The sequence below is a fragment of the Lepisma saccharinum genome, chromosome 26 (genome assembly GCF_977018435.1).
Source record: "Lepisma saccharinum chromosome 26, izLepSacc3.1, whole genome shotgun sequence".
Lineage (NCBI taxonomy): Eukaryota > Metazoa > Arthropoda > Insecta > Zygentoma > Lepismatidae > Lepisma > Lepisma saccharinum.
In genome coordinates, this window is record NC_139254.1 from 48,481,992 (window position 1) to 48,504,240 (window position 22,249).

Consider the following 22,249-nt stretch of genomic DNA (forward strand, 5'->3'; position numbering starts at 1 on the left):
TTTAAAAACCGTTTTAAGCAATTTTTGAGAGAAATACATGAATTTTGTAGTGGCTGATTTGGTCTATTTTAGTTATAAGTGTTTAGTTATATTCAAAGATAGCTGCGTTTGAGTGCCTAATTCGGAAAAATGACGAAAAAGCTGCCCATATTTACCTATTTTACTGCCTATTTTGCCTATGGATTTTTTCAATCCCATCGATCCTCAACTGGTTATAAGCCCTTATCCTCCCTAAATTTCTTAATAACGATGTGACCACGGATAGTTGGTTGGTTGGTTCATTTGGTGTATTAAGTCCACTTTATACACAGTAAGGCTAATCGGGACTAGACCTACAGTTTGAAGTTAGATCCGAACCACTATGTGCCTCTACTGGGTATCGAGCCCAGGACCCCTTGATTACAAGGCGACGACGCTACCACTGCGCCATCGGGGAGGCCCCCGTGACCACGGATAGTGTAAATTGAAAAGCATCATTTTGGAGATGTTAGAAACGTTCAAGAAATATTTTGATAGCAGTCAGTAATTGTATGCTGAGAATTATTAGGTGTATAATGATGACACATTGTTTTCTTAACCCTTAATCGTGATTTAAATCAGTGATTTTTTAGAAGAATCACCTCATACTAATCTTGTCTTGAAATAGTGTTTTTTTCACAAGAATCACCTGATACAAATCTTGATTTAAATCAGTGATTTTGTAGAAGAATCACCTGATACAAATCTTAATTTAAATTAGTGATTTTTTTAGAAGAATCACCTGATACAAATCTTAATTTAAATCAGTGATTTTGTAGAAGAATCACCTGATACAAATCTTAATTTAAATCAGTGATTTTGTAGAAGAATCACCTGATACAAATCTTAATTTAAATTAGTGATTTTTTTAGAAGAATCACCTGATACAAATCTTAATTTAAATCAGTGATTTTGTAGAAGAATCACCTGATACAAATCTTGATTTAAATCAGTGATTTTGTAGAAGAATCACCTGATACAAATCTTAATTTAAATTAGAGATTTTTTTAGAAGAATCACCTGATACAAATCTTAATTTAAATCAGTGATTTTGTAGAAGAATCACCTGATACAAATCTTAATTTAAATCAGTGATTTTGTAGAAGAATCACCTGATACAAATCTTGATTTAAATCAGTGATTTTGTAGAAGAATCACCTGATACAAATCTTAATTTAAATTAGTGATTTTTTTAGAAGAATCACCTGATACAAATCTTAATTTAAATTAGTGATTTTGTAGAAGAATCACCTGATACAAATCTTAATTTAAATTAGTGATTTTTTTAGAAGAATCACCTGATATAAATCTAGATTTAATTCGCGATTTAAATCAACCTGATTAAAATCAATCCAGCTTGTGTTCAAATATTTCAATCAGAAATAGTGAATTGAAAACATGAATTAAAAATCTAATTATATTTGAAAAAGTAAATTCATTATAGTGTAAAAATTCAGTGAAATGAAAAATACTTATGATAGAAATATTGGAAATGATCAAAAATTGCCACTTTGGTAGACTTAACAAATAAATGAAATGAACGTTGCACCAGTAGCACATCGTGGACTTAAAACAACAATTCAATCAATCAACATCTTAAATTAATAGAAACACCAATTTACAACCTATTAGCTTCACATAATTCTTGGATGTATCCTTCAACATGTTCTGCTCTTAGGTAAGAATGCGAAAAATATAAATTAATTGTTATTGAAGTATGATAATGTTTAATGATTAATTGATTACGTTCGTTTATTTTTCTTCTCTTTCCTGCCACCTTTGGTTAATTGCGAAGATATGACATGATTCAATTTATATTATATTATATTACGTAACACCCAGCGAGAAAAATGTGACATTTCGTTCTTTCACTCATGTCCCGGTCGTCAGGTCGCCATGGCGGCTAAAAATTTCAGCCTGGCGACTGTGATCTTTTGCTGTAATATGTACGAAATTTTGAAGATTCTAAGTTCAAATTGCAGTACAGCGTAAGTTAGTAAATTATTTTTTATTACATCAACATTGTGAACATTACATAGAATCAGTAACAATTTCTTACTCAATTACAGAATGTTTCAAAAGTCGCACAACCCAAATTCTGAAAATGTATATCATGAAAACCGTAAGAGATATTTACACCGGGTTTTCTGCATTACGAAGCCTCATCCATTGAAATTTTTCAATGCATAAAATTATCAGTTTACGCCATACAGAAAATTAGATAAATTAATAACTGGCAGAAAGCAGCGTTAAAAGTATTCCAGAAATGCACTTTGAATGAGAAAACTATGTACGAAATTATCGGAGGGTCATAATTAGATGTCTGATGACTGATGCCATGTCAGTCTGCCATTTACGACCAATATTGTCCATGTGCAGCATTCGATGAATTTTTGACTGATGATTTTATTGTGCAAGAAGTTTTCAAAGAAAAATACCCTGCTTCTGCTGTACCTCTCAAAGCAACTGTTTTACGACAAGTCAAACACCAACAAATGATCTCACAAATTGTTTAAAGAGTTGGTATTTATTGTCGAAAATCAATTCTCAGATGTTTCCAGCAAAATAAAAATGTTTTATCAAATAATGTAATTGCTCTTATTTGGATAAATGCTAACATAAATTTATTAACCCAGTGATAGCTTACATGATCCGTTTAGTCCAGAAAAAAAAAGATGTAAATATCTCTTACGGTTTTCATGATATACATTTTCAAAGTTTGGGTTGCGTGACTTTTGAAACACACTGTAGTATGCACAATTGCTAGCAGGTGGTTTCCTGACGCATGATTTTCAGAGCTGACGCCTAGCTTTGAAGAAAATTTTTCGAGCACTGCTCATGTCTATACATTTTTTTTTACATAAATTTAAAATCATTTTTTTAAAGTGAAACAAAGATCCCACGCAGCCTAAGGTCAGCACTTGTGATTCGGTGCGGAGTATCATGTGAGTTTTTCCTTCTGTTCGCCCAGCATCGTAAGGATAACTGGTAGGCACCTAAATTTTTCGGCATTATATTATTCAAAATTGATGTTAATTTTTTTTCCGCTGCTACATTTCCCAAAATTCACGTTCTTTCATTTTAGCACCTATACGTAATTTAGCGAATATACCTAAATTACAACTTTATTGTGCTTCCAAACTAGTATATTCATTTGTAGATAACATGGCTTATGCCTTTTCGTTAGGGTTTCAATTTGCAGACGATTTTTTATGGTTTATCCCCCTATTATTTCTTGCGCGACAAATACCGATGATAAGGCTCCCATGGGACGGTAGAGAGTCACTCAATCTACGTCAAATCAACACCAATTCGCTCGGTAACGCAAAACATCTCTCGCACGACAAATGCCGATCTTACGACTCCCGTGTGACGGTAAGTGAGCACTCGATCTCCCGCCAGAACCTAGCGACTTTACTCGGTGATTCAAAACGTTTCCATATAAGGTGAAAAATCGTTCTAATTTTGCAAAATGTGCACGTTATACGCCCATAAACATGATACATTTTTCTTTTTTAGTCTTAAACACAAGAATATTGTATTTTCTGTTGTTTTTTTAGTTCAAAATGTGTTGAAATTTACGAATAAACTCATGTTTATTCCAAATTTGCGTTATTTCGCGATTTCGAATGTTTTTTGACATATTTCGTTGTAATTGCGTTTGGAAAATATCAAGGTCCCTAGTAATATGGGACACTTGAACTTCAGATTAAGGAACACAAATCTCCATTTTTTTCAGATCTTTGAAACTTTTTGTTTAAAGAACTCAAGTATATTTTATGCCCCAAGCGCCTCACTCTCAAAAAAACTGGCCCTGCCGCCACTTGTCTGCAAGAGAAGTGTACCACACACTCCATTCCGTCTCGTCGAGACTTGGGACAAGGTTCCAGTTTCTTTAAACCTTTCCGAACTTCACTGGACTTGCGCTGGAGTGTACCATTGAGGCTGAGTTTGTCCTTGCAAGAAAGACCTTCATCTAGGACACGCATATCGCACTGTTGCTCTCAGTTCCTGCACTGTTTCCGCTGGACCAAGGCTATTGAGCAGATGTGAAATTGCTTCCGCCGCAATCTGCCTGCGTTCAGTCCATATCTCGGTTGAGGCATATAGAGAAACTGTTAGTACAATAGTATTGTATCTACAGCGGCAGCGTCAGGTCAGCAGAAAATGCTGATAGTTCTGCACCGAGTAAAACGTTTGAAATGACCAATAAATAGTTCCTGACAACTTAGCATTTGTGTAAACACGTGATAAAGAAATGATTATTCAAGAGTATGAAATGCTCTTTAACAATCGTGCGCATTTTCCGTATAGTTACCAAGTATTTGTAAAAAAAAAATTCAAATTTAGTAAATGTTCCTATTTTTTTTACAGTTGCCAAAAAAGCTTAACCAAGCGTGTTTTGTTGATTAGGAAATCAGTGTTTTTTTCTGTTTTGCACTGTCATTTATGTTATCACTCATTAAAATCATGTTTTCGTAATGAACGAAGAACTCTAGGTAGTCGAGTAGCGACTATTATTGCATTCTGCAAACAAGCTATTGATACCAATTTGATATTGAAGCCACATTTTCTTCCTGTGTGCTCAAAGCAAGGAACAAAAATGAATCAAGTCACTAGTAATTTTCAATTTCATTCTACACTCCCTTAGCAGCCCTAGATGATTAATCATGGCGCCGTAGTTGTTTATCTATAAAAGCATATAAGGAATTACGAATGTCCTCTAAATATAAACGCATATATATATATATTGTGTTTTCATTTAAAAATAATAATTTCAGTGCAAATCTTTCTGCAAACAGCTTACCGTATTTACTGCAACACAGTAAAGTTAACACTATTCTAAAAAACGTCACAATAAAAGTCTAAATCATCGTTTCTCAACCTATCGGTCGCGAACCAATGCTGGGTACCGAGGCGGTGTTTGGTGGGTCGCGAAGTGGGGCTTGGCTATTTATTTACTGGGTCTTAGAAACCTATAAAATTTAAATTGCTAAGACATATTGTTTTAACAATTTAAATTCAACCCGTGATTTAGGTAGTCCAAACTCTAGTAAAAACTCGTTAATCCGTACTAATGGGGGAGGGGATAAGTTGGCCGGTTTAACGAAAGTTCGGATTAACTGAAATAACCTAAAAGAACAGTAGAAAGTGCATCAAAACTCCGTTTATAGCAACAAAACACGTTTTTTATGGTGTATTTAAAGGGCATAGGCCTAAATACACAGTACAGTAGTGGGAAGTTCTCTTGTTGACTTCTAGCCACACTTAAAACCTTGCATTCTGCTACTTTTTTGGGGGCCTTTTGCCTGTCCGGATTAACGAGGTTTTACTGTATTTATATTATTCGCTCTCTATTGCTTTTTACGATTTTACCGGCATCTCGGTAAAATATAAACGGTGTTTAGTTAGATTTTAGACTAAAGTAAATTAGTATTTAAATTACATACTTACTTTTTTAGAATAAAGTAGGTGTAATTTGTTTAAGCAAGGGTGAAAGAGGGCTTCTTACAAATACTCGATATTAGCAAAGATATGATTATAAACTGGGTGCACTCCCCTACAAGTAATTCTGCCGGCGCCCATGCATATGGGTCCCATGAAGTGTAATATGTAAAGCCCGGATTTATAAGCGAAATGCATATTCTTTTCCAGACTTCTAATGGTAAGGAGAAAGGTTATACTTCGTATTACATATCTTGATGAGCTATTTAACTAAAGTTGAAAGTGCTTATAAATGCTTATTTCTGCAGGAAACGGTTATGCTTGCTTATTTTATGATTTTGGTTTAAAATAGCATATTTTACCCAAATCTGTCATATTTCAATACTATTTCAATCACACTACGGCATCGGGATGACGAGATCAATGCTTCTAAATAGCCGCACGAGAGAAACGGCATCCTAGAAAAGATACAGTGCATCCATAATCATTTTTCCAAATTACCTGATATGATAACACAGTTGAAAGCTCGAAATAATACATTGCAACATTCGCTTTCTCTTATTGATGAAATTTCGGTAACGTTGGCTCAGAAACTCACGGTGTTGGAAAAATTGTGTCCGACAAGCTCAGTCAGGAATTACTGAAAAATCCCGGTTACATAACATTGTGCCAAATTTATAAAAAGATTTCTGGTGAAGAAACAGACATTGAAGAGAAATTCACCGAAGAACTGTGGTGTTTTTCACATGCGACTGTTATGTCATGCTACGAGGAGAGAACATTTTCACTGTGCAAATCATTCTTCACACAAGAAAATCTCAGGATGACCTTCCTTACATACTGTAACAGCTTTGTATAAGATAAAAGATCTAATAAACAAATATTTTTTTCAGATTTTCCTGTATTTTTTTATGCTTATTTTGGGGCTTATTTTTTTTTTTTTCATTTTTGTGTTTATTAACTTGCTTATTTTACTGTTTGATTGTGCTTATAAATCCGGGCTCTAGTAATATCCTTCAAGGTAGGTCGCGGACTGAAAAGGGTCGAGAACCACTGGTCTGAATCTATCAGAGAAGTACACATTCAAGTTCCACCTCAATGCGATTGTTACTGCTTAAGCCGAGATCACATTGTTGTAACAATCGCCGCAAACGTAATCCCAACACTCATGGAGGGAAGGTAGAGTAGAAGGTGCTTGTTCTTTCTAATATCTCTCTCTCTCTCTCTCTTTCTCTCTCTCTCTCTCTCTCTCTCTCTCTCTTTCTCTTTCTCTCTAAGCTGCACTAAACAGACAATTGCTGAATGTTTTGTTTCTGGAAAATACAGTCGTGCAAAGTTTTTGATATCTTGTCAATAAAGGAACAAAGGAAGATGTTTTTAAAAAAAGGGTAAATGGAAATGTGGGCTGAAAAAACTTTTCAATAAAGGGACCAGAAAAGAAATTACAGTAAAACCTCGTTAATCCGAACCCCGGTGAGCCTAACTTTGCTTAATCCGGACAGGCAAAAAAAAGAAGAAGAAGAATGCAAGGTTTTAAATGTGGCTAGAAGTCAACAAGAGAACTTACCAAAGAAAAGGTAGCCAACCACTGATGAAATTCTGTTTCCCGCAGACTTTATACTGTACTGTATAGTGTATTTAGGTCTATGCCCTTTAAATACATCATGTTAGACGTGTTTTGTTGCTATAAACCGAGTTTTAATGCACTTTCTACTGTTCTTTTAGGTTATTTCAGTTAATCTGGATTTTCGTTAAACCGGTCAACTTATCCCCCATTAGCCGGACCCTGTGGCCGAGGGTGGCGACGCCAAGGGTTCCGGGTTCGAATCCCGCTCGGGCTTGGTTGTTTGTGAATGTCCATTCATCAATTTCATCACTCATCCCCATCTTCGCAAATTAGCCAAGAGGCACAAAACGCGAGGTAAAATTAACTAAATCAATCAATTATCATTACACTCTGATACATAATCTTGAAGCTTTAGTGAGAACACAACTAGACAAATCTAAAAGAATATTTAAGTTGTGCAGAAGATGTTTAACTGTATTTGATGGTCAAAAAATGGTGAATGGGGTTCGGGAAAAAAATGCAGAAATTGCCAAAAACAAGTTAATTGAGCATCTGAAATACTGTGGGAACCATAAACCTGTTCATATGGTGATGCCTAATCCAAGTGAAAATTGTAAATTCAAAAAATTTGAAGCCTTGTTGGAACACCCAGCATATATTGTCTGTGATTTTGAATCAATTCTCAAATCTCTTGCATCCTGCAATCCAGATCCTGAAGAATCTTCAATTACACCATACCAGCTACATGAACCTTCCAGTTTTTGTTATGTGGTTGTACAGGATGGTGTTGTTACTAAAAAAGATTCATACTTGGGGCCAGATGCCATCAAAATATTTGCACATAGAATAGAAAATGAGTGCCGTGACATAGCATCTAATATCTTATTAAAATCAAAACCCATGTTGCCTTTAACAGAGAAACAGATTGAAGATTTCAACAATGCAGAAAAATGCCCGGTATGTGATTCTGAATTTTCAGATACAAATATCAAGGTGAAACACCATTCTCATACAGATGGTAAATTCTTAATGGCCCTGTGTAATAGCTGTAATATTCAGATCAAGAGACCAAGATTTGTCCCCATATTTTGCCATGGAGCATCCAATTATGATTTCCATCATCTGATCAGATATGAGGGGTTTGACAAGCAGAATTTAAATATTTTAGCTGAAAATGATGAGAAATATATATCTATTAGCAAAATAATTAAAGTTAATGGTGTTCCTATTCACATAAGATTTCTTGATTCTTACAGAATTTTATCTGCTAGCCTGGCCACACTGGCCACTCAATTATCTGATGATCAATTCAAAATCACACGTGCTTTGTTTCCAAATCAGGACCTGAAATTAATTAGGCGGAAGGGTGTATATCCATATGATTATGTCAGATTTTTCTAAATTTGATGAGTGTTCCCTGCCACCACAAGAAGAGTTTTACAGCAAAATCAGAGGATCTGGAATCACTGATGAAGATTATCACCATGCCCAATTGATGTGGAACAATTTAAAATGCCAGACATTTGGTGATTATCACATGGCTTATTTGAAACTTGATGTGACCCTCTTAGCTGATATAATGCAGGCATTCAGAAAATCTTCTATGCAAAATTATAGACTGGATCCAATATATTTTTTCAGTGCCCCGGGCCTAGCATGGGCTGCAATGTTTTTCAACACCAAAAAGCAATTGGATCTGATCCGGGATCAAAACATGTATCTGTTTATGGAGAAAGGTATAAGAGGAGGCATGGTGCAATGCTCTTAGAGATATGCCAGAGCAAATAACAAATATATGCCTGATTATGATCCAGCACGGCCATCAAATTATATAGTGTATGTAGATGCAAACAGCCTCTATGGTCATGCCATGATGCAAAAACTGCCATATGCAGGGCTTGAATGGGTTGAAGATTTCAATATTGAGGATCTTCAGGACTTTGATGACAGTGACTATGGCCTCTTCTTAGAGGTTGATCTGACAATTCCTGATGATTTACACAATAAATTTTCTGATCTGCCCCCAATTCCCGAGGTTCAGTGCTCACCTGGCTCTAAACAGAAGAAGCTCATGATGACACTGGAGCCAAAACAAGGCTATGTCATATATTACAAAAACCTCCAGTTCCTGATGAAACATGGTGTTCAAGTGACCAAAATTGGCAAAGTTTTGAGGTTCAGGCACTCAAAATGGTTGAAACCATATATTAATACAAATACAGAGCTTCGAACATCTGCAAAGAGCCAATTTGATAAATCCTTGTTTAAATTGATGGTCAATTCTGTGTATGGCAAAACAATTGAAAATGTCAGAAAACATACCGATGTTAAAATAATTACTGACCCCAGCCTGAGCAAAAAATTGGTTGCAAAGCCTAATTTTAATTATAGAAGAATTTATGATGAAAATATGGCACTTTTCAACATGAAAAAAACAAAAATTAAGTTTGATAAACCTATTTATGTAGGGGCTGCAATATTGGATTTGGCCAAATTACATATGTTAATATTGTATTATGATGTGTTGAAACCTTTTTATGGTGATAATGTAAAATTGATGTACATGGACACGGATAGTTTTATTCTTGATATTAAAACAGAAGATGTTTATCAAGATATGTCCCAGCCTGAATTGTTTAAATATTTTGACACCAGTGAACATACAAAGATTCAACACCACCACAACAAAAAGGTGCCTGGCAAGTTAAAAGATGAGACACTTGGTGATGTTATTGTGGAATTTGCTGGGTTAAGTGCCAAGATGTATAGTTTTAAAACATGTAGTGCTGTTGTCAAAAAAGCCAAGGGTATTGGCAAAGTAACTGTTGAAAAAGAGCTCCAATTTGAAGATTATAAAAATTGCCTCAAATCCCAGAGTTCAGAGTGTGGATCACTTATTGACTAGCAATATTGTAAGAAAAGTGTCTCTGGACCCACATAATGATAAGAGATGCATTTTATCATGTGGCATTCATACTCTACCATGGGGTCATTGTGATTTGAAAAATGGGAATCAATGCCCAATTACAGAGCATGATTTGAAATAAATAAACATGCCTATGAACTTATTTGGGTTCAAAAAACAAGGTATTATGGAGCTGCCAACACCACAACCCTCTTCTGATATGCTGTCTAAACTGAGTGGCTTATTAATTATTCATCTGAACAGCATACTTACAGATGTTGATGATGAAACAGGCAAAACATTGTACATATTTAACAATAATTTAAATCATTACCAATTACCTGTAGGTGGGCAATTACAATTTATTACAACTCCTGAGGGTGATGTTAAAATTTCAATAGGGAGAAATATTTATAGAATTAAGCACTCAAACATGATTTCTGGCACTGTTTATACTGTTTCTGCTGGTGACTGCTTATATATTGAGGTCCCGGGATCTTATGATAAGCTTATACCTTTTTTTATAGAATTAAGAATCAAATATTCTATAATAAATAACTACTAAACAAAATGCCTAATGATATTTTTGGCCATACAAGACATGAAGATCACAGTGATGAGATTTTGATGCTTGATGTCAGAGTCAAGAAATTAAGAAGTGATTTACAAGCTTTACAAACAACACTCAATGCCAGCCTTCAATTAGAAATTACAAATTTACAATCACAATGCATGGACCCTCTTCTGAAAATTGATTCTGAACTCAAATTGCTGCTTCAGAAATATACTGATTTGGCCACATTGGATAATTTTCAAAGTTTAGAAGAGGCTGTAGCAGCTCTTCAAGCCAAATTTAAAACCCAGGCTAACAACTCTGAGCTATTGAAACAACAATTGGAAGAGCAGATAAATAATGTCCAGACACAGCTCCAAAGAATTGTCAAAAGCATAAAATCACAAGAAGATTTTGATCTAGTGATTTCCACTCTAAAAGAACAGATTCAGTCACTGGAGATACCTAATCTGGACCCCTTGAACAATGCCATAGCCGAGGTTAAAGAAAAAATTGAGACACTTGAAAATTTTATGAACAACTTGCCCTCTTCTGATGCTTTAAGTGCAATAACTCGGAGTGTAGCAAATATTAAGCTGCAACTTGAAACATATGAAGATTTTGGAAAAATTCAAAGTTCCATAACCCATCTTGAAGGTACAATAGCAGCAGTGCAAAGTGATTTGGCAAATGTACTAGAATCCCGATTGCCCGGTATTGTAGATACCCTTGTCAGTGTCCAGCAACAAATCACAAAGCTTGAAAACCTCAACACTGAATCTGAACTATCTCATTTTCATCACTTGATAGATGATATCCAAACAAAACTTCAAATTTTACAACAATCCACACCCTCTCAGGCAGATATAGCCCTGCTCCAAAATGCTATGCAAAATGTGGCTGATGCTTCTGAATTAAACAATGTGAAATTGGCACTTGAATTTTTGCAAAATACAGTATCAAATCTGCCTACATCACAGGAACTTAAAAATATTAAGAGAGCAGTGAATAGGATATTGAAATCAGAAGATATCAAGAATATCCAGGCATAGATCAAACATCTCACTCAGACAGTGGCTACTCTACCAACAAATCAACATATTAATGAACTGCATGCCCTGTTTGAGGATATCAGAAGACAGGTCCATGATCTTACTGCTCAAAATTCAAAATTGGCAATTGTTGAAAATTTGCAACAAATTGTAGCTAATATCAAGCAGCAGCTAGGGACCATGGAATCCAATCAAGCAAATGCTCTGTCTGTTTTTGCCACCCAGCTCCAAGAAATTGTGCAGCAATACAAGAGACTTGCTGTGGACATAAAAATCAAGCCGGGCCATGATGATGTTGTTAGGACTATCAATGAGCACCTTGAATCTGTAACAAGTAGATTGCTCACAGCAGAAAAAGAAATAACAGGCATAATTGAAAATCCCAAACATACAGTAATTCTTGAATTGTACAGCATCCCCAACAAAGAATATGATTCTCCATTTACACCAGGTGGCAAAATATATATGCTGTCCCCTGCACAATTTTATTACCAGTTTTTTGTTGGGGGCACATTGAGACCTATCAAGATCAAATATTGGCTTCAGCCACAGGCACACCACTACCCTACCTTATCAATAACAAATGCTGATAACAAAGTGAAAATCACCAGTGTAGAATTGGAGGATTTTACAGATCCCAATACATTAGAAACAACCTATACTGAAGATGATGGCTCTCTGGAATTTAAAATACAAATTGGAGACAAATTATATTTAGAAAATCCTGCAGTATCAGCTGCTGAACACCCCATAGTTGCAATATTCTTGTTTACATATTATGTCTAGACAAATTATTGTTGATGAATTACACAGACAAGCCAGACATAATTTTAAGAGACTCCCAGTAGTCACAAAGGGCATAGATGATTTATGGCAAAGCGACTTGATTGAAATGGCAAGTGGACAGTTGAAAAACTTAGACAAAATCAACAAGGGCTACAAGTATCTACTCACTGTTATAGACACATTTTCAAAATTTGCCTGGGCTGTGCCACTCAAATCCAAGACTGGAACATGTGTTACAGAAGCCATCAGAACAATCATCAATCAGAGTGGAAGATCACCGCGCTATTTGCAAACAGATAATGGCAAAGAATTTTATAATTCTGTGTTCCAACAATTTATTAAAAGCCAGGCAATACAACATTACTCGAGTTACAGTGATCTCAAGGCCTCAATTGTAGAGAGATTCAACAGAACCTTAAAAAATCTTATGTATAAACAATTCACACTTCAAGGTAATTATAAATGGATTAATATTATTCCAGAACTTCTACATAAATATAACAACTCGGTCCATTCCACAATCAACATGAAACCCTCTGAAGTAACTTCATCTGATGAGCAAAAATTGATCAACACTGTTTATTATCCTAAATACCAGCCAACAACAAGAAAAGCCAAATACAAGATTGGTGATCAAGTAAGAATCAGCAAATATAAGCACTTATTCAAAAGAGGCTTTACAAGAAACTGGAGCACTGAATTATTTACAGTGGTTCAAGTTAAACCCGGGACCCTCAACACATATATAATAAAGGATCACCGAGGAGAAATTCTCAAAGTCAGGTTCTATGAACAAGAGCTCAACAAAACTAAACAGCCTGACACATATCTCATAGAAAAAATTATCCGCAGAAAAGGCAACAAGTTACTTGTCAAATGGCTAGGACTCCCAGAACACAGCTGGATCGATGCAAACAAAATAATAATATGAGCACCTGGGATGTTATAAAAAGGCTGCCAGAACCTGAACAGCAGAATAAGAGAAATGGAAAATTGCTACCTGATAATATTAGGTGTCTTATTGTTGGGCCATCTGCTTGTGGTAAAACTACACTAATGGTTGATAATTTTTTATTGGCACCCAACTGGTTAGACTGGAAAAACAGGCACTTGTATATCTTCTCTAAGAGCTTGGAACAATTAAAATATCAGCAGCTGATGAAGCTATATGATGGATTGGATATTGCCACTTTTGAACCAGATGTTAAGCCACTTGATGAATGTCTCGATAATTCTGTTGTTGTGTTTGATGACATTATATTGGATAATCAAAACAAGGTTAGAAACTTTTTTACACAGGGCCGGCACAAAAACATTGATTGCTTCTACCTGGCACAGACTTTTTCAAAAATACCCAAGCAACTGATCCGGGACAACAGCAATTTTATATGTGTGTTTCATCAAGATCATACCAACCTCAAACACATACATGATGAATATGTAGGTGGGGACTTGAGCTACAATGATTTTTCCAAGATTTGCAGCAAGTGCTGGAACCAGGACAGTTATGGGTTTGTCACAATTGATATGACAAGAACACCCAACAGTGGCAAATATAGAAATAAAATTAACAATTTTCTAGACATTGAAACATATATAAATAAACATGAAAAGGCCAATTATTGATGATCTTAAATTAAAAGATTATCTTGTAAAAAGATTTAAGGGATGGAAATCAGAGAACCGTGGAATTTATGAAAAACACAAACAAACAGAACAGCCTGTAATTGATGCTATTAATAATTTAGGTAAGAATATCAAAACTGTTACAGAGCAAAATCAAAATTTGCTCACAGAGCTTGTACCTGTAGCTGCTAGGAACATATTAGATTATCCATTCACCCCACTTTCCAGTATTCATACACCTAGTCCTATTGCTCCTAGAAGAATTGAAGCTACTCAGGATCCTATTGAATTGGGTCTTCTTGCTCAAAAATATTTAACCACACCTAAAGACAATAAAGATGAGGTTTTTGGCTTATATGCTGACACAGAGCTTGATGGCAGCATCATACATAGAATTGGCAATTTCAGAGTAACATTTATGGGGGATGATATAATTGTATATTCAGAATCTCGTCTCGGAGAAAAAGGTGCTTTTGTTAAGTATCTCGGAACGCCTGGATTGTGGGAATTGATGACTAGGAAAAGGCCTGGCAGCTATACAGATCAAGATTATGAGGATTACAAAGAAATATTAATAAAATCAGATGCTCTATACCAGAACAATGATCCCACACAAAAAAGAGTCAAGTCTAGCAGTGGAGCAAAATACAATAATTTAATCAAGCCCATATGGTCACAGATCAAGACTGGCAGTGGAATCAAACAATACAACACCCTGCCTAAAGAATTTGTGTGGGTTGATGATGTCAGGAAACTTGTATATAGGCTATTGGTGATAGCTGGGGAGGAAAATGCTGGGAACCACAATTTTTACAATGAAAAGGTTGGAATTATGGACATGATAAGCAGAAAAGTGTCTAATTTTATAGTGAATGACACTAAGGGGATTGGATATCTTATAAAAATTATTAGTACTCTACCACCTAAATTTTGGAATATTTCTGAGGGTCGGGGCCTTGTTAATAACATTATAAACAAGCTGCCATTTGAACTACATATTCCAGGCTATCAGTATTGTGGTCCAGGCACAAAACTGGATCATAGATTAAACAGAGGTGATCCTGGTGTTAATCCCCTAGATGCTGCTTGTAGAGACCATGATATTGCATACAACACACATTCTGATCTTGACAAGAGACATGTTGCAGACAAGAAATTAGAAGAGGCTGCATTTGGCAGATTTGTAAGCAAAGATGCTTCTTTGAGTGAAAAAATAGCAGCATTGGGAACCACCATAGCTATGAGCACCAAACAAAAACTGGGGTGGGGGCTGTGAATATGTATATAATAAACCTACAATGAAAGCCAAGGGTGTTATGTATCAAATACCTTATGCAGGTCTCAAGTCTCTTAAAACTATTGACAGTCTTTTGACCAAAAAGCAGCGCAAGAAAAAAAATTCTTGTATTGCAAAGGGGCATGGTATGAAATTGTTGCTTAGTACCCCCAATTAAAAAAATTACAGCAATCAAGAAAAAAATCACATGTGGGGGGATTCATATTTACCATCCCTGCCATCTTAGCTGCTCTCGGGGCTGTGGGGAGCTTGGCTGGGGGATCAGCCGCCATAGCAAAAACAGTAGATGCCAAGAAGAATAGGGCAGAATTAGATGAGCAAAGGCGCCATAACCTGGCTATTGAGAAACAAGGCAAAGGTGTTAAGAGAGCCATGAATAAGTTTAAAAAAAACAAGAGCCGCTTACAAACCAAGATATTGAAGCTTTAATCAAGCCACTGGGCATCAAACATTTTAGAGGTGTGTACATGTCTGATTCTTTGCCAGAACAACCACTCAACAAAGAGTGTGGCATTGTTAATTTGGATGAGTACAAAAATCAGGGCACTCACTGGATCTGTTATCTTAAATATTTAAAAAATAAGGCATTTGTGTTTGATTCATTTGGAGGTGCTCCACCTGCAAATTTAATAAAATATCTAAAATCAGCTAATCTTTATTACAATAATGCCCGTGTTCAAAACTTCAAAGATGTTAATTGCGGACATTTGTGTTTATCTGTTCTTAGATATATGTCTCAAATAAATAAACCATCAATTGAAGATTTTCAAAAAGCCTTGTGGTATCTGAAACATCATGGGGGTATTTCATCTCACCAGCCAAAATTCAATATTGAAACTCAAATTACATGATGATATTGTATATCCCAAAACAATAGCTCTCAGAGCATTTTATGGCATGTACCTGATCCCTAATATTACACACCACAACAATACAATTGCAGTAGGGGATGAAAAAATTGTCATCACTCCAGGGTAGTATAATCTGTCCACTCTAAATGCTCAATTACCCAGAGGTGTAGTGTTAAGTCAAAATTCTGTCACTCACAGAGTAGAGATTGTATCTGCCACAGAAACAGTGGATCTGGGTACTATAGGAGAGCTGTTAGGATTTGAGAACAACACAAAACTTGAACCAGGCATCAAACACACTGCTATGAATATACCTAAATTCTTGGCCATAGAGACTCTGAATATTCACTGCAATGTGGCTGAGGGTATGATCACCAAATCAAATGGCATAGGCACTCACAAACAAACCGGCATCATTGCAACATTCAAGCCTAATTCTGAATTTATGGAGCCTATTATCTACAATCCATCCCCAACATTATATTTTCCTGTGTGTCATAACAGAATAGATAATATTGAATTGATGGTCACTAATGAAAAAGAAGAATTAGTTGATTTTGCTGGAGCCACAACAACTGCCATCATAGAAATTAACATTTAAATAAAAATACATACAAGAAGAAAATGGAAAATATTGAGAGTTATGAGCTACAATCATTCCCCCCAAACAGGAGGACATTTGCAAATTTAAATCAACCCAACACAGAGGTTGAGGTTGATCTTGATGTAGGGGATGGATTTATACACCCCCACAGAGCAGATCTATACATCAAATTTGATGTTGTAAAGCTCGATGGAACAGATTATCCGGCAAATTCTAATATAAGACTTGTAGACAATTTTGTACCGCATCTATTCTCTGAAATTGAGATCAGAAAGCATAGCGTTGTTATAAACAGAATAGATTATCCCGGCATTACCTCCACAGCTTTGGCCACATTAAAATTATCCAAAACCGAGGCTTCTTACTACAAAATAGGCGGATTTGAGGCTGGTGATAAGATATTATCTAAGAACCACACAGTGCTGTTCCCGATGCGCCTATTGCCAGGATTCTTCTCGGATTATAAAGATATTATGTGGAAGGGGGGGTTAAGAATTACATTTAGAAGAGCTGCCAATGATAACAATGCTTTGATGAGGTACAGTGCAATAAACCCTACAGGGGAAGCTCTGCCCAATACCCTACCAGATGCAGGCAAATGCATTATTCAGACTATGGAGTTAAGAATCCCAGTTGTTGAATACGAGGCCAGTTATGCTCTTAAATACAAAGCTGATATAATAAAAAATCCACAGGTTCCTCTGCAATTTTATACATATCAATGTGTACAGAAGCCCGCATCTGGTTCTTATTATGAATTTGATGCTACAAATTCATTCTCCAGCATTCAATATGACATGCCTGATTTTGTGGTGGTACTGTTTCAGACTGGAAGACACAACAATCAGGAAAAAAATTCAAGCAAATTTGATAACTGCAACATCAAGAACATATATCTTAAAAATGGCAGAAATGAGGTATTTCCTAGAGAAAATTACAATTTAGACATGTCCAAGAATGATTTCCTCAAATTATATGAGGCTTTTTCTTCCTTCAAACGTGTCACTACAGGCAATACGGATATGTATTACACACCAGATGAATTCAAGGCACAGAGACCCATGTTTGTAATTAACACTTCAAAAAGGAAACAGGTTGTGGTAAATGACAGGACAAACATTAAAATTATCTGTGAATTCCATGAGGCATTACCTGATGACACCATATGTAGTGTTATTCTCATAGGTGAAAAATCATATGTTTATGATGTAAGAAATGAGAGGGTCACAGAGCAATTCTAGAGCTCCGATTCAAACACAGAAGCCCCTTGATTATAAAACAATAATACCAACATTTTGCCGTCAGGAAATATATTACTTACCCAAATTTTATAGCACCTCTGCTCGTGGCAGAAAAGCTTTTATACCTACCCAAAACACAACACATCTGCCAAAAGCTGAAATACAGAAATATACAATATTCTGTAAGTTAAAGACTTGAGCCCTTATTATTGCAACAAGACCAAACCTGCAATTCAGTTTGCATGACAAATATCCATGAAGCCAATACTAGGAATTTCCTCAATATGATGAATGGCAAGTAATTTCCCCTGAAAGGGGGTAAAGTACAGATAAGAATTTCTCTTTGAGTTCTATGACAAATAACATGTAATTTCCCTCTGAAAAAACATAGTGCAACATAAGCCAACAGATAAAATCTCCCAGGCATACAGAAAGAAGGCAATTACTCTTTGATGATGAATAATCTCTGAAAAGACACAATATAGATTATATCTGCTGGCATACAGAAATAAGGCAATTACTCTTTGATGATGAATAATATGTTATTTCTCTCTGAAAAGACGCAGTGTAGATTTTATCTGTTGGCATAAAAGAAATATAATTTTCCCGGGCAAGCATAATTTATTACTGGCCAAAACATAGGATTAATTAAAAGATTAGAAGAACATGCAAGCAATTAATTATGTTTACTTGACCTCTCTTCCAGTGTATTGATCAGGGAGTTTTGCATCATAAAAATATAACAGCAGTTAATATAATTTTATACCCAGACAACAGCTATTAACTAGGCTCGGGTGATCCCCAATATGCTCTATTGTATAACACTTTTACCAGGTTTTCAGATCTGGAAGTTGTATATCAACTAGCAGTAATTATTCTCAAAATCTCACGTATGGAATGCCACATGTATTTCAATCTATCAGGACTTGAACCCAGAGCCCCTTGTTTGCAAAACATTTTGCCATCAGGGGAGGCTTCACATTTTATGAGGACTTAAACCCGAGCCTTTTGATTACAAGGCAATAAAAACTATGCACCACACTCTACTGGGTCTTAGAACCCAATAAATATCAATTCAAGATTCCTGGGATTTTGACAGAAAAACACACTATAAGCAATAAGATGATAAGAGAACTTAGCATAGTTTTAAGTATAGACAAATCAATCTGAGGGGCTCTTCCTTTCACAAAAAATTCCCGAGGGCATTTTTACAAAAATCTTGGATTAGACAGAGTTCCACACTTGAGCAAAAAACTCATATGCTCATGTTGAGCTTGTTTTAAGTGTAAGCAAATCTGCTGGAGGGGGGCTCTTCCTTTCCTGGGTTTATTATAGCATCAAATATACTACTGTGGACCCCTCTTGGAAATTGATACCGTTCATTTAAAGATACAAGAAAGCCGAAAGTGTGTTACTCTTTTTGTTAAGAACAGAAATAAAGTTCATTCAGTTAGTATTTTAACAGAATAATCAAATAAAAAATGCATTGACTCGAAAATATTTAGTGATAAATACAAGAGCAAGGTTATACTTAAAGCCTTTTCTTGAACGAGACGTGCAAAAGTTAATCAAAATGCATTTCAGATACCAACTGCATAAAATGCAAAAGAAATAATGGAAAATAGTTGAGCTGGTATTCACTCATTTGGTAGATTAAGTATCCCCATTTATGTAATAATAATAATAATTATTATTATTATTTCGAAAAAGAAATAATTATTATTTCTTCTACTATTAAACTTTTATCATTTGCCCGATCCCCCCTGCAAAAATTTCTGGTGACGCCCATGGTTGAGTCTGTCACCTTTTACCACGTTCCGCATGAACATATTAGCGCCCACTTCAGCGAGATGCAGAAAGGGTTTAATAATCTATCAATTTAATTTGTAATACACAGGTACAATTTTTCTTTAAGAGTATCGTGACAACCCTTTCTCTCTTCACCTTTGTGGGTCACAAATTGACTCCTCTGAAGAGCTATGTTGGGAGTCAGATCGATATATCCTCACATCTAGTCCTTAGCAGTAGGTGGAGTCACGTATCTACAATTTGCTGACTCCTTTTAAGAGTCAGACGTGCTCTTAAGAATGCATTGTTTCCTCTCTCCTGTAAGTTTCACAAGTCCCTCTGGTTCTCACACAACGAACTGTCCACACGATGTTGGTCGAACGTCGAAATTTTGATGCTCCAGTCGGGGGTCGAATCAGTGAATGCTTTTACGAAGACAAGATTGATTGATTGATTTGGTGTTTTAAGCCCACTTTATGCACAGTGAGGCTAATCTGGACTGGACCTACAGTTTAAAGTGGGATCCGAACCATTATGTGATATCGAACCCGGGACACCCTTGATTACAAGGTGGCGACGCTACCACATTACAAAAATAAGCCCCAAAATAAGCATAAACAAATACAGGAAAATCTGAAAAAAATCAAAGCTGTTAAAGTATGTAAGGAAGGTCATCCTGAGATTTTCTTGTGTGAAGTTCCTGTGTCTGTCAGTGAAGAATGATTTGTACAGTGAAAATTTTCTTTCCACATAGCATGACATCGCAGGCGCATGTGAAAAACACCACAATTCTTCTTCAGTGAATTCCTCTTCAATGTCTGTTTCTTCACCAGAAATCTTTTTATAAATTTTGCACAGTGTTTTGTAACCGAGATTTTTCAGTAATTCATAACTGAGCTTGTCGGACACAATTTTACCAACACCGTGAGTTTCAGAAGACAACGTTACTGAAATTTCATCAATAAGAGAAAGCGAATGTTGCAATGAATTATTTCGAGCTTTCAACTGTGTTATAATATCAGGTAATTTGGAAAAATTATTATGGATGCAGTGTATCTTTTCTACGATGCCGTTTCTCTCGTGCGGCTATTTAGATTCATCGATCTCGTCATCCCGATGCCGTAGTGTGATTGAAATAGGATTGAAATATGACAGATTTGAGTCAAATATGCTATTTTAAACCAAAATCATAACCGTTTCCTTCAGAAATAAGCAATTATAAGTACTTTCAACGTTAGTTAAATAGCTCATCAAGGTTTTTAATACAAAGTATAACCTTTCTTCTTACCATTAGAAGTCTGGAAAAGAATATGCATTTCGCTTATAAATCCGGGCTCTAGTATTTATTATTATTGATTATTATTATTTATTATTATTATTTATTATTATTAATAAAGCGAATCAACCGAACAATGAAATACATTCCTATTCGACACACACACATACCCACAGAGAGAGAGAGAGAGAGAGAAAGAGAGAGAGAGAGAGAGTATGTATGATGAATAATAAATTAGAGACTTACCATAGCCGAAATCCTTTCTTTGTCCACAGGCAATAGGGCCGCCATTGCCTCATATATCAACACACGCACAAGCGATAAAACTCTCACAGAGAGCGAAAGCAGTTACTCCCGAGAAGGTCCAGGCAGGAGTGTGTCCGACCTGGAATGGTAGGACTCACAGACGAGTGGCGAATTTGTTACGTCATATTAATGCCAAGGTTAAGCAGTTGACTTGGATTTCTGGAGCCTCTTTTAGCATTTGTACCGTATGGGATATCGAGAAACAACAATGCATGCGCTTCAACCAATGCCGCCACAGTTGACATGTCTGGGGAGCAGAGATCAGCTTTCGGAAGTAGGTTGCGAGGAAGCTCTTTAATTGAAGACAGGCCTGGAGGGGGGAGGGGGAGGGGCTGTGCTTTGTTTCCAACAGGTCTTGATCTTTCTTTTATATTAAGATGTAACGAGGTAAATACATATTTTGGCAGAATAGCAAATCACAAAAGCTAGTTAATTTCTTATTGAGTGAGAGAATAGATCTGCTTTATCCTTCTTTCAAATTTCTCTTGATATCCATGAAAATCAGTCGCATCCATGGGTACACGCAGAAAATTTTCCAAGGAAGATTAAAATGAAAAGGGATATCCTTTATTGTCGTCATGTTTACGCACAATCGGATGAGAGAAGAGAAAGGGGAGAGGAAAAGGTGTATAAAACAATCCATAGAAATGAGAGAAAGCTGAAATTTAAACAGGAAGATAAGGGGAGAACATAAGAAGACAGATAAAGAAGCGAGACAAGGAGAAAAGAAGTGAAAAAGTGGGAGAGAGATAAAGAGAGGAAAGCAAAGAAGTAGGCAGTTAGGAACGGAGTGGAAAATAAAGAATGGAAGGAAGAGAAATAAATAATCAAAGCAGAGACAGAGAGAGAGAGAAAGGGAATACATGACGTGCGAAAGAGACGGAGAACGATAAAGGGGAGAAATGAAGTGAAACAGAAATGATACATAAGGAAG

At 35.9% G+C, this 22,249-nt stretch overlaps 1 protein-coding gene across 1 annotated transcript in view; it reads right to left on the reverse strand.

The window, feature by feature from the left end:
• The window catches only part of LOC145979456 (clavesin-2-like), an 85,938-nt gene extending 64,556 nt beyond the window's left edge, over nucleotides 1-21,382 (reverse strand). Inside the window, exon 1 of the mRNA XM_083112360.1 lies at nucleotides 21,256-21,382. Coding sequence (XP_082968486.1) covers nucleotides 21,256-21,300 — 45 coding nt within the window. The 5' untranslated portion in view covers nucleotides 21,301-21,382. The remainder of the gene's footprint in view (nucleotides 1-21,255) is intronic.
• Between the last annotated feature and the right edge of the window lie 867 nt (nucleotides 21,383-22,249).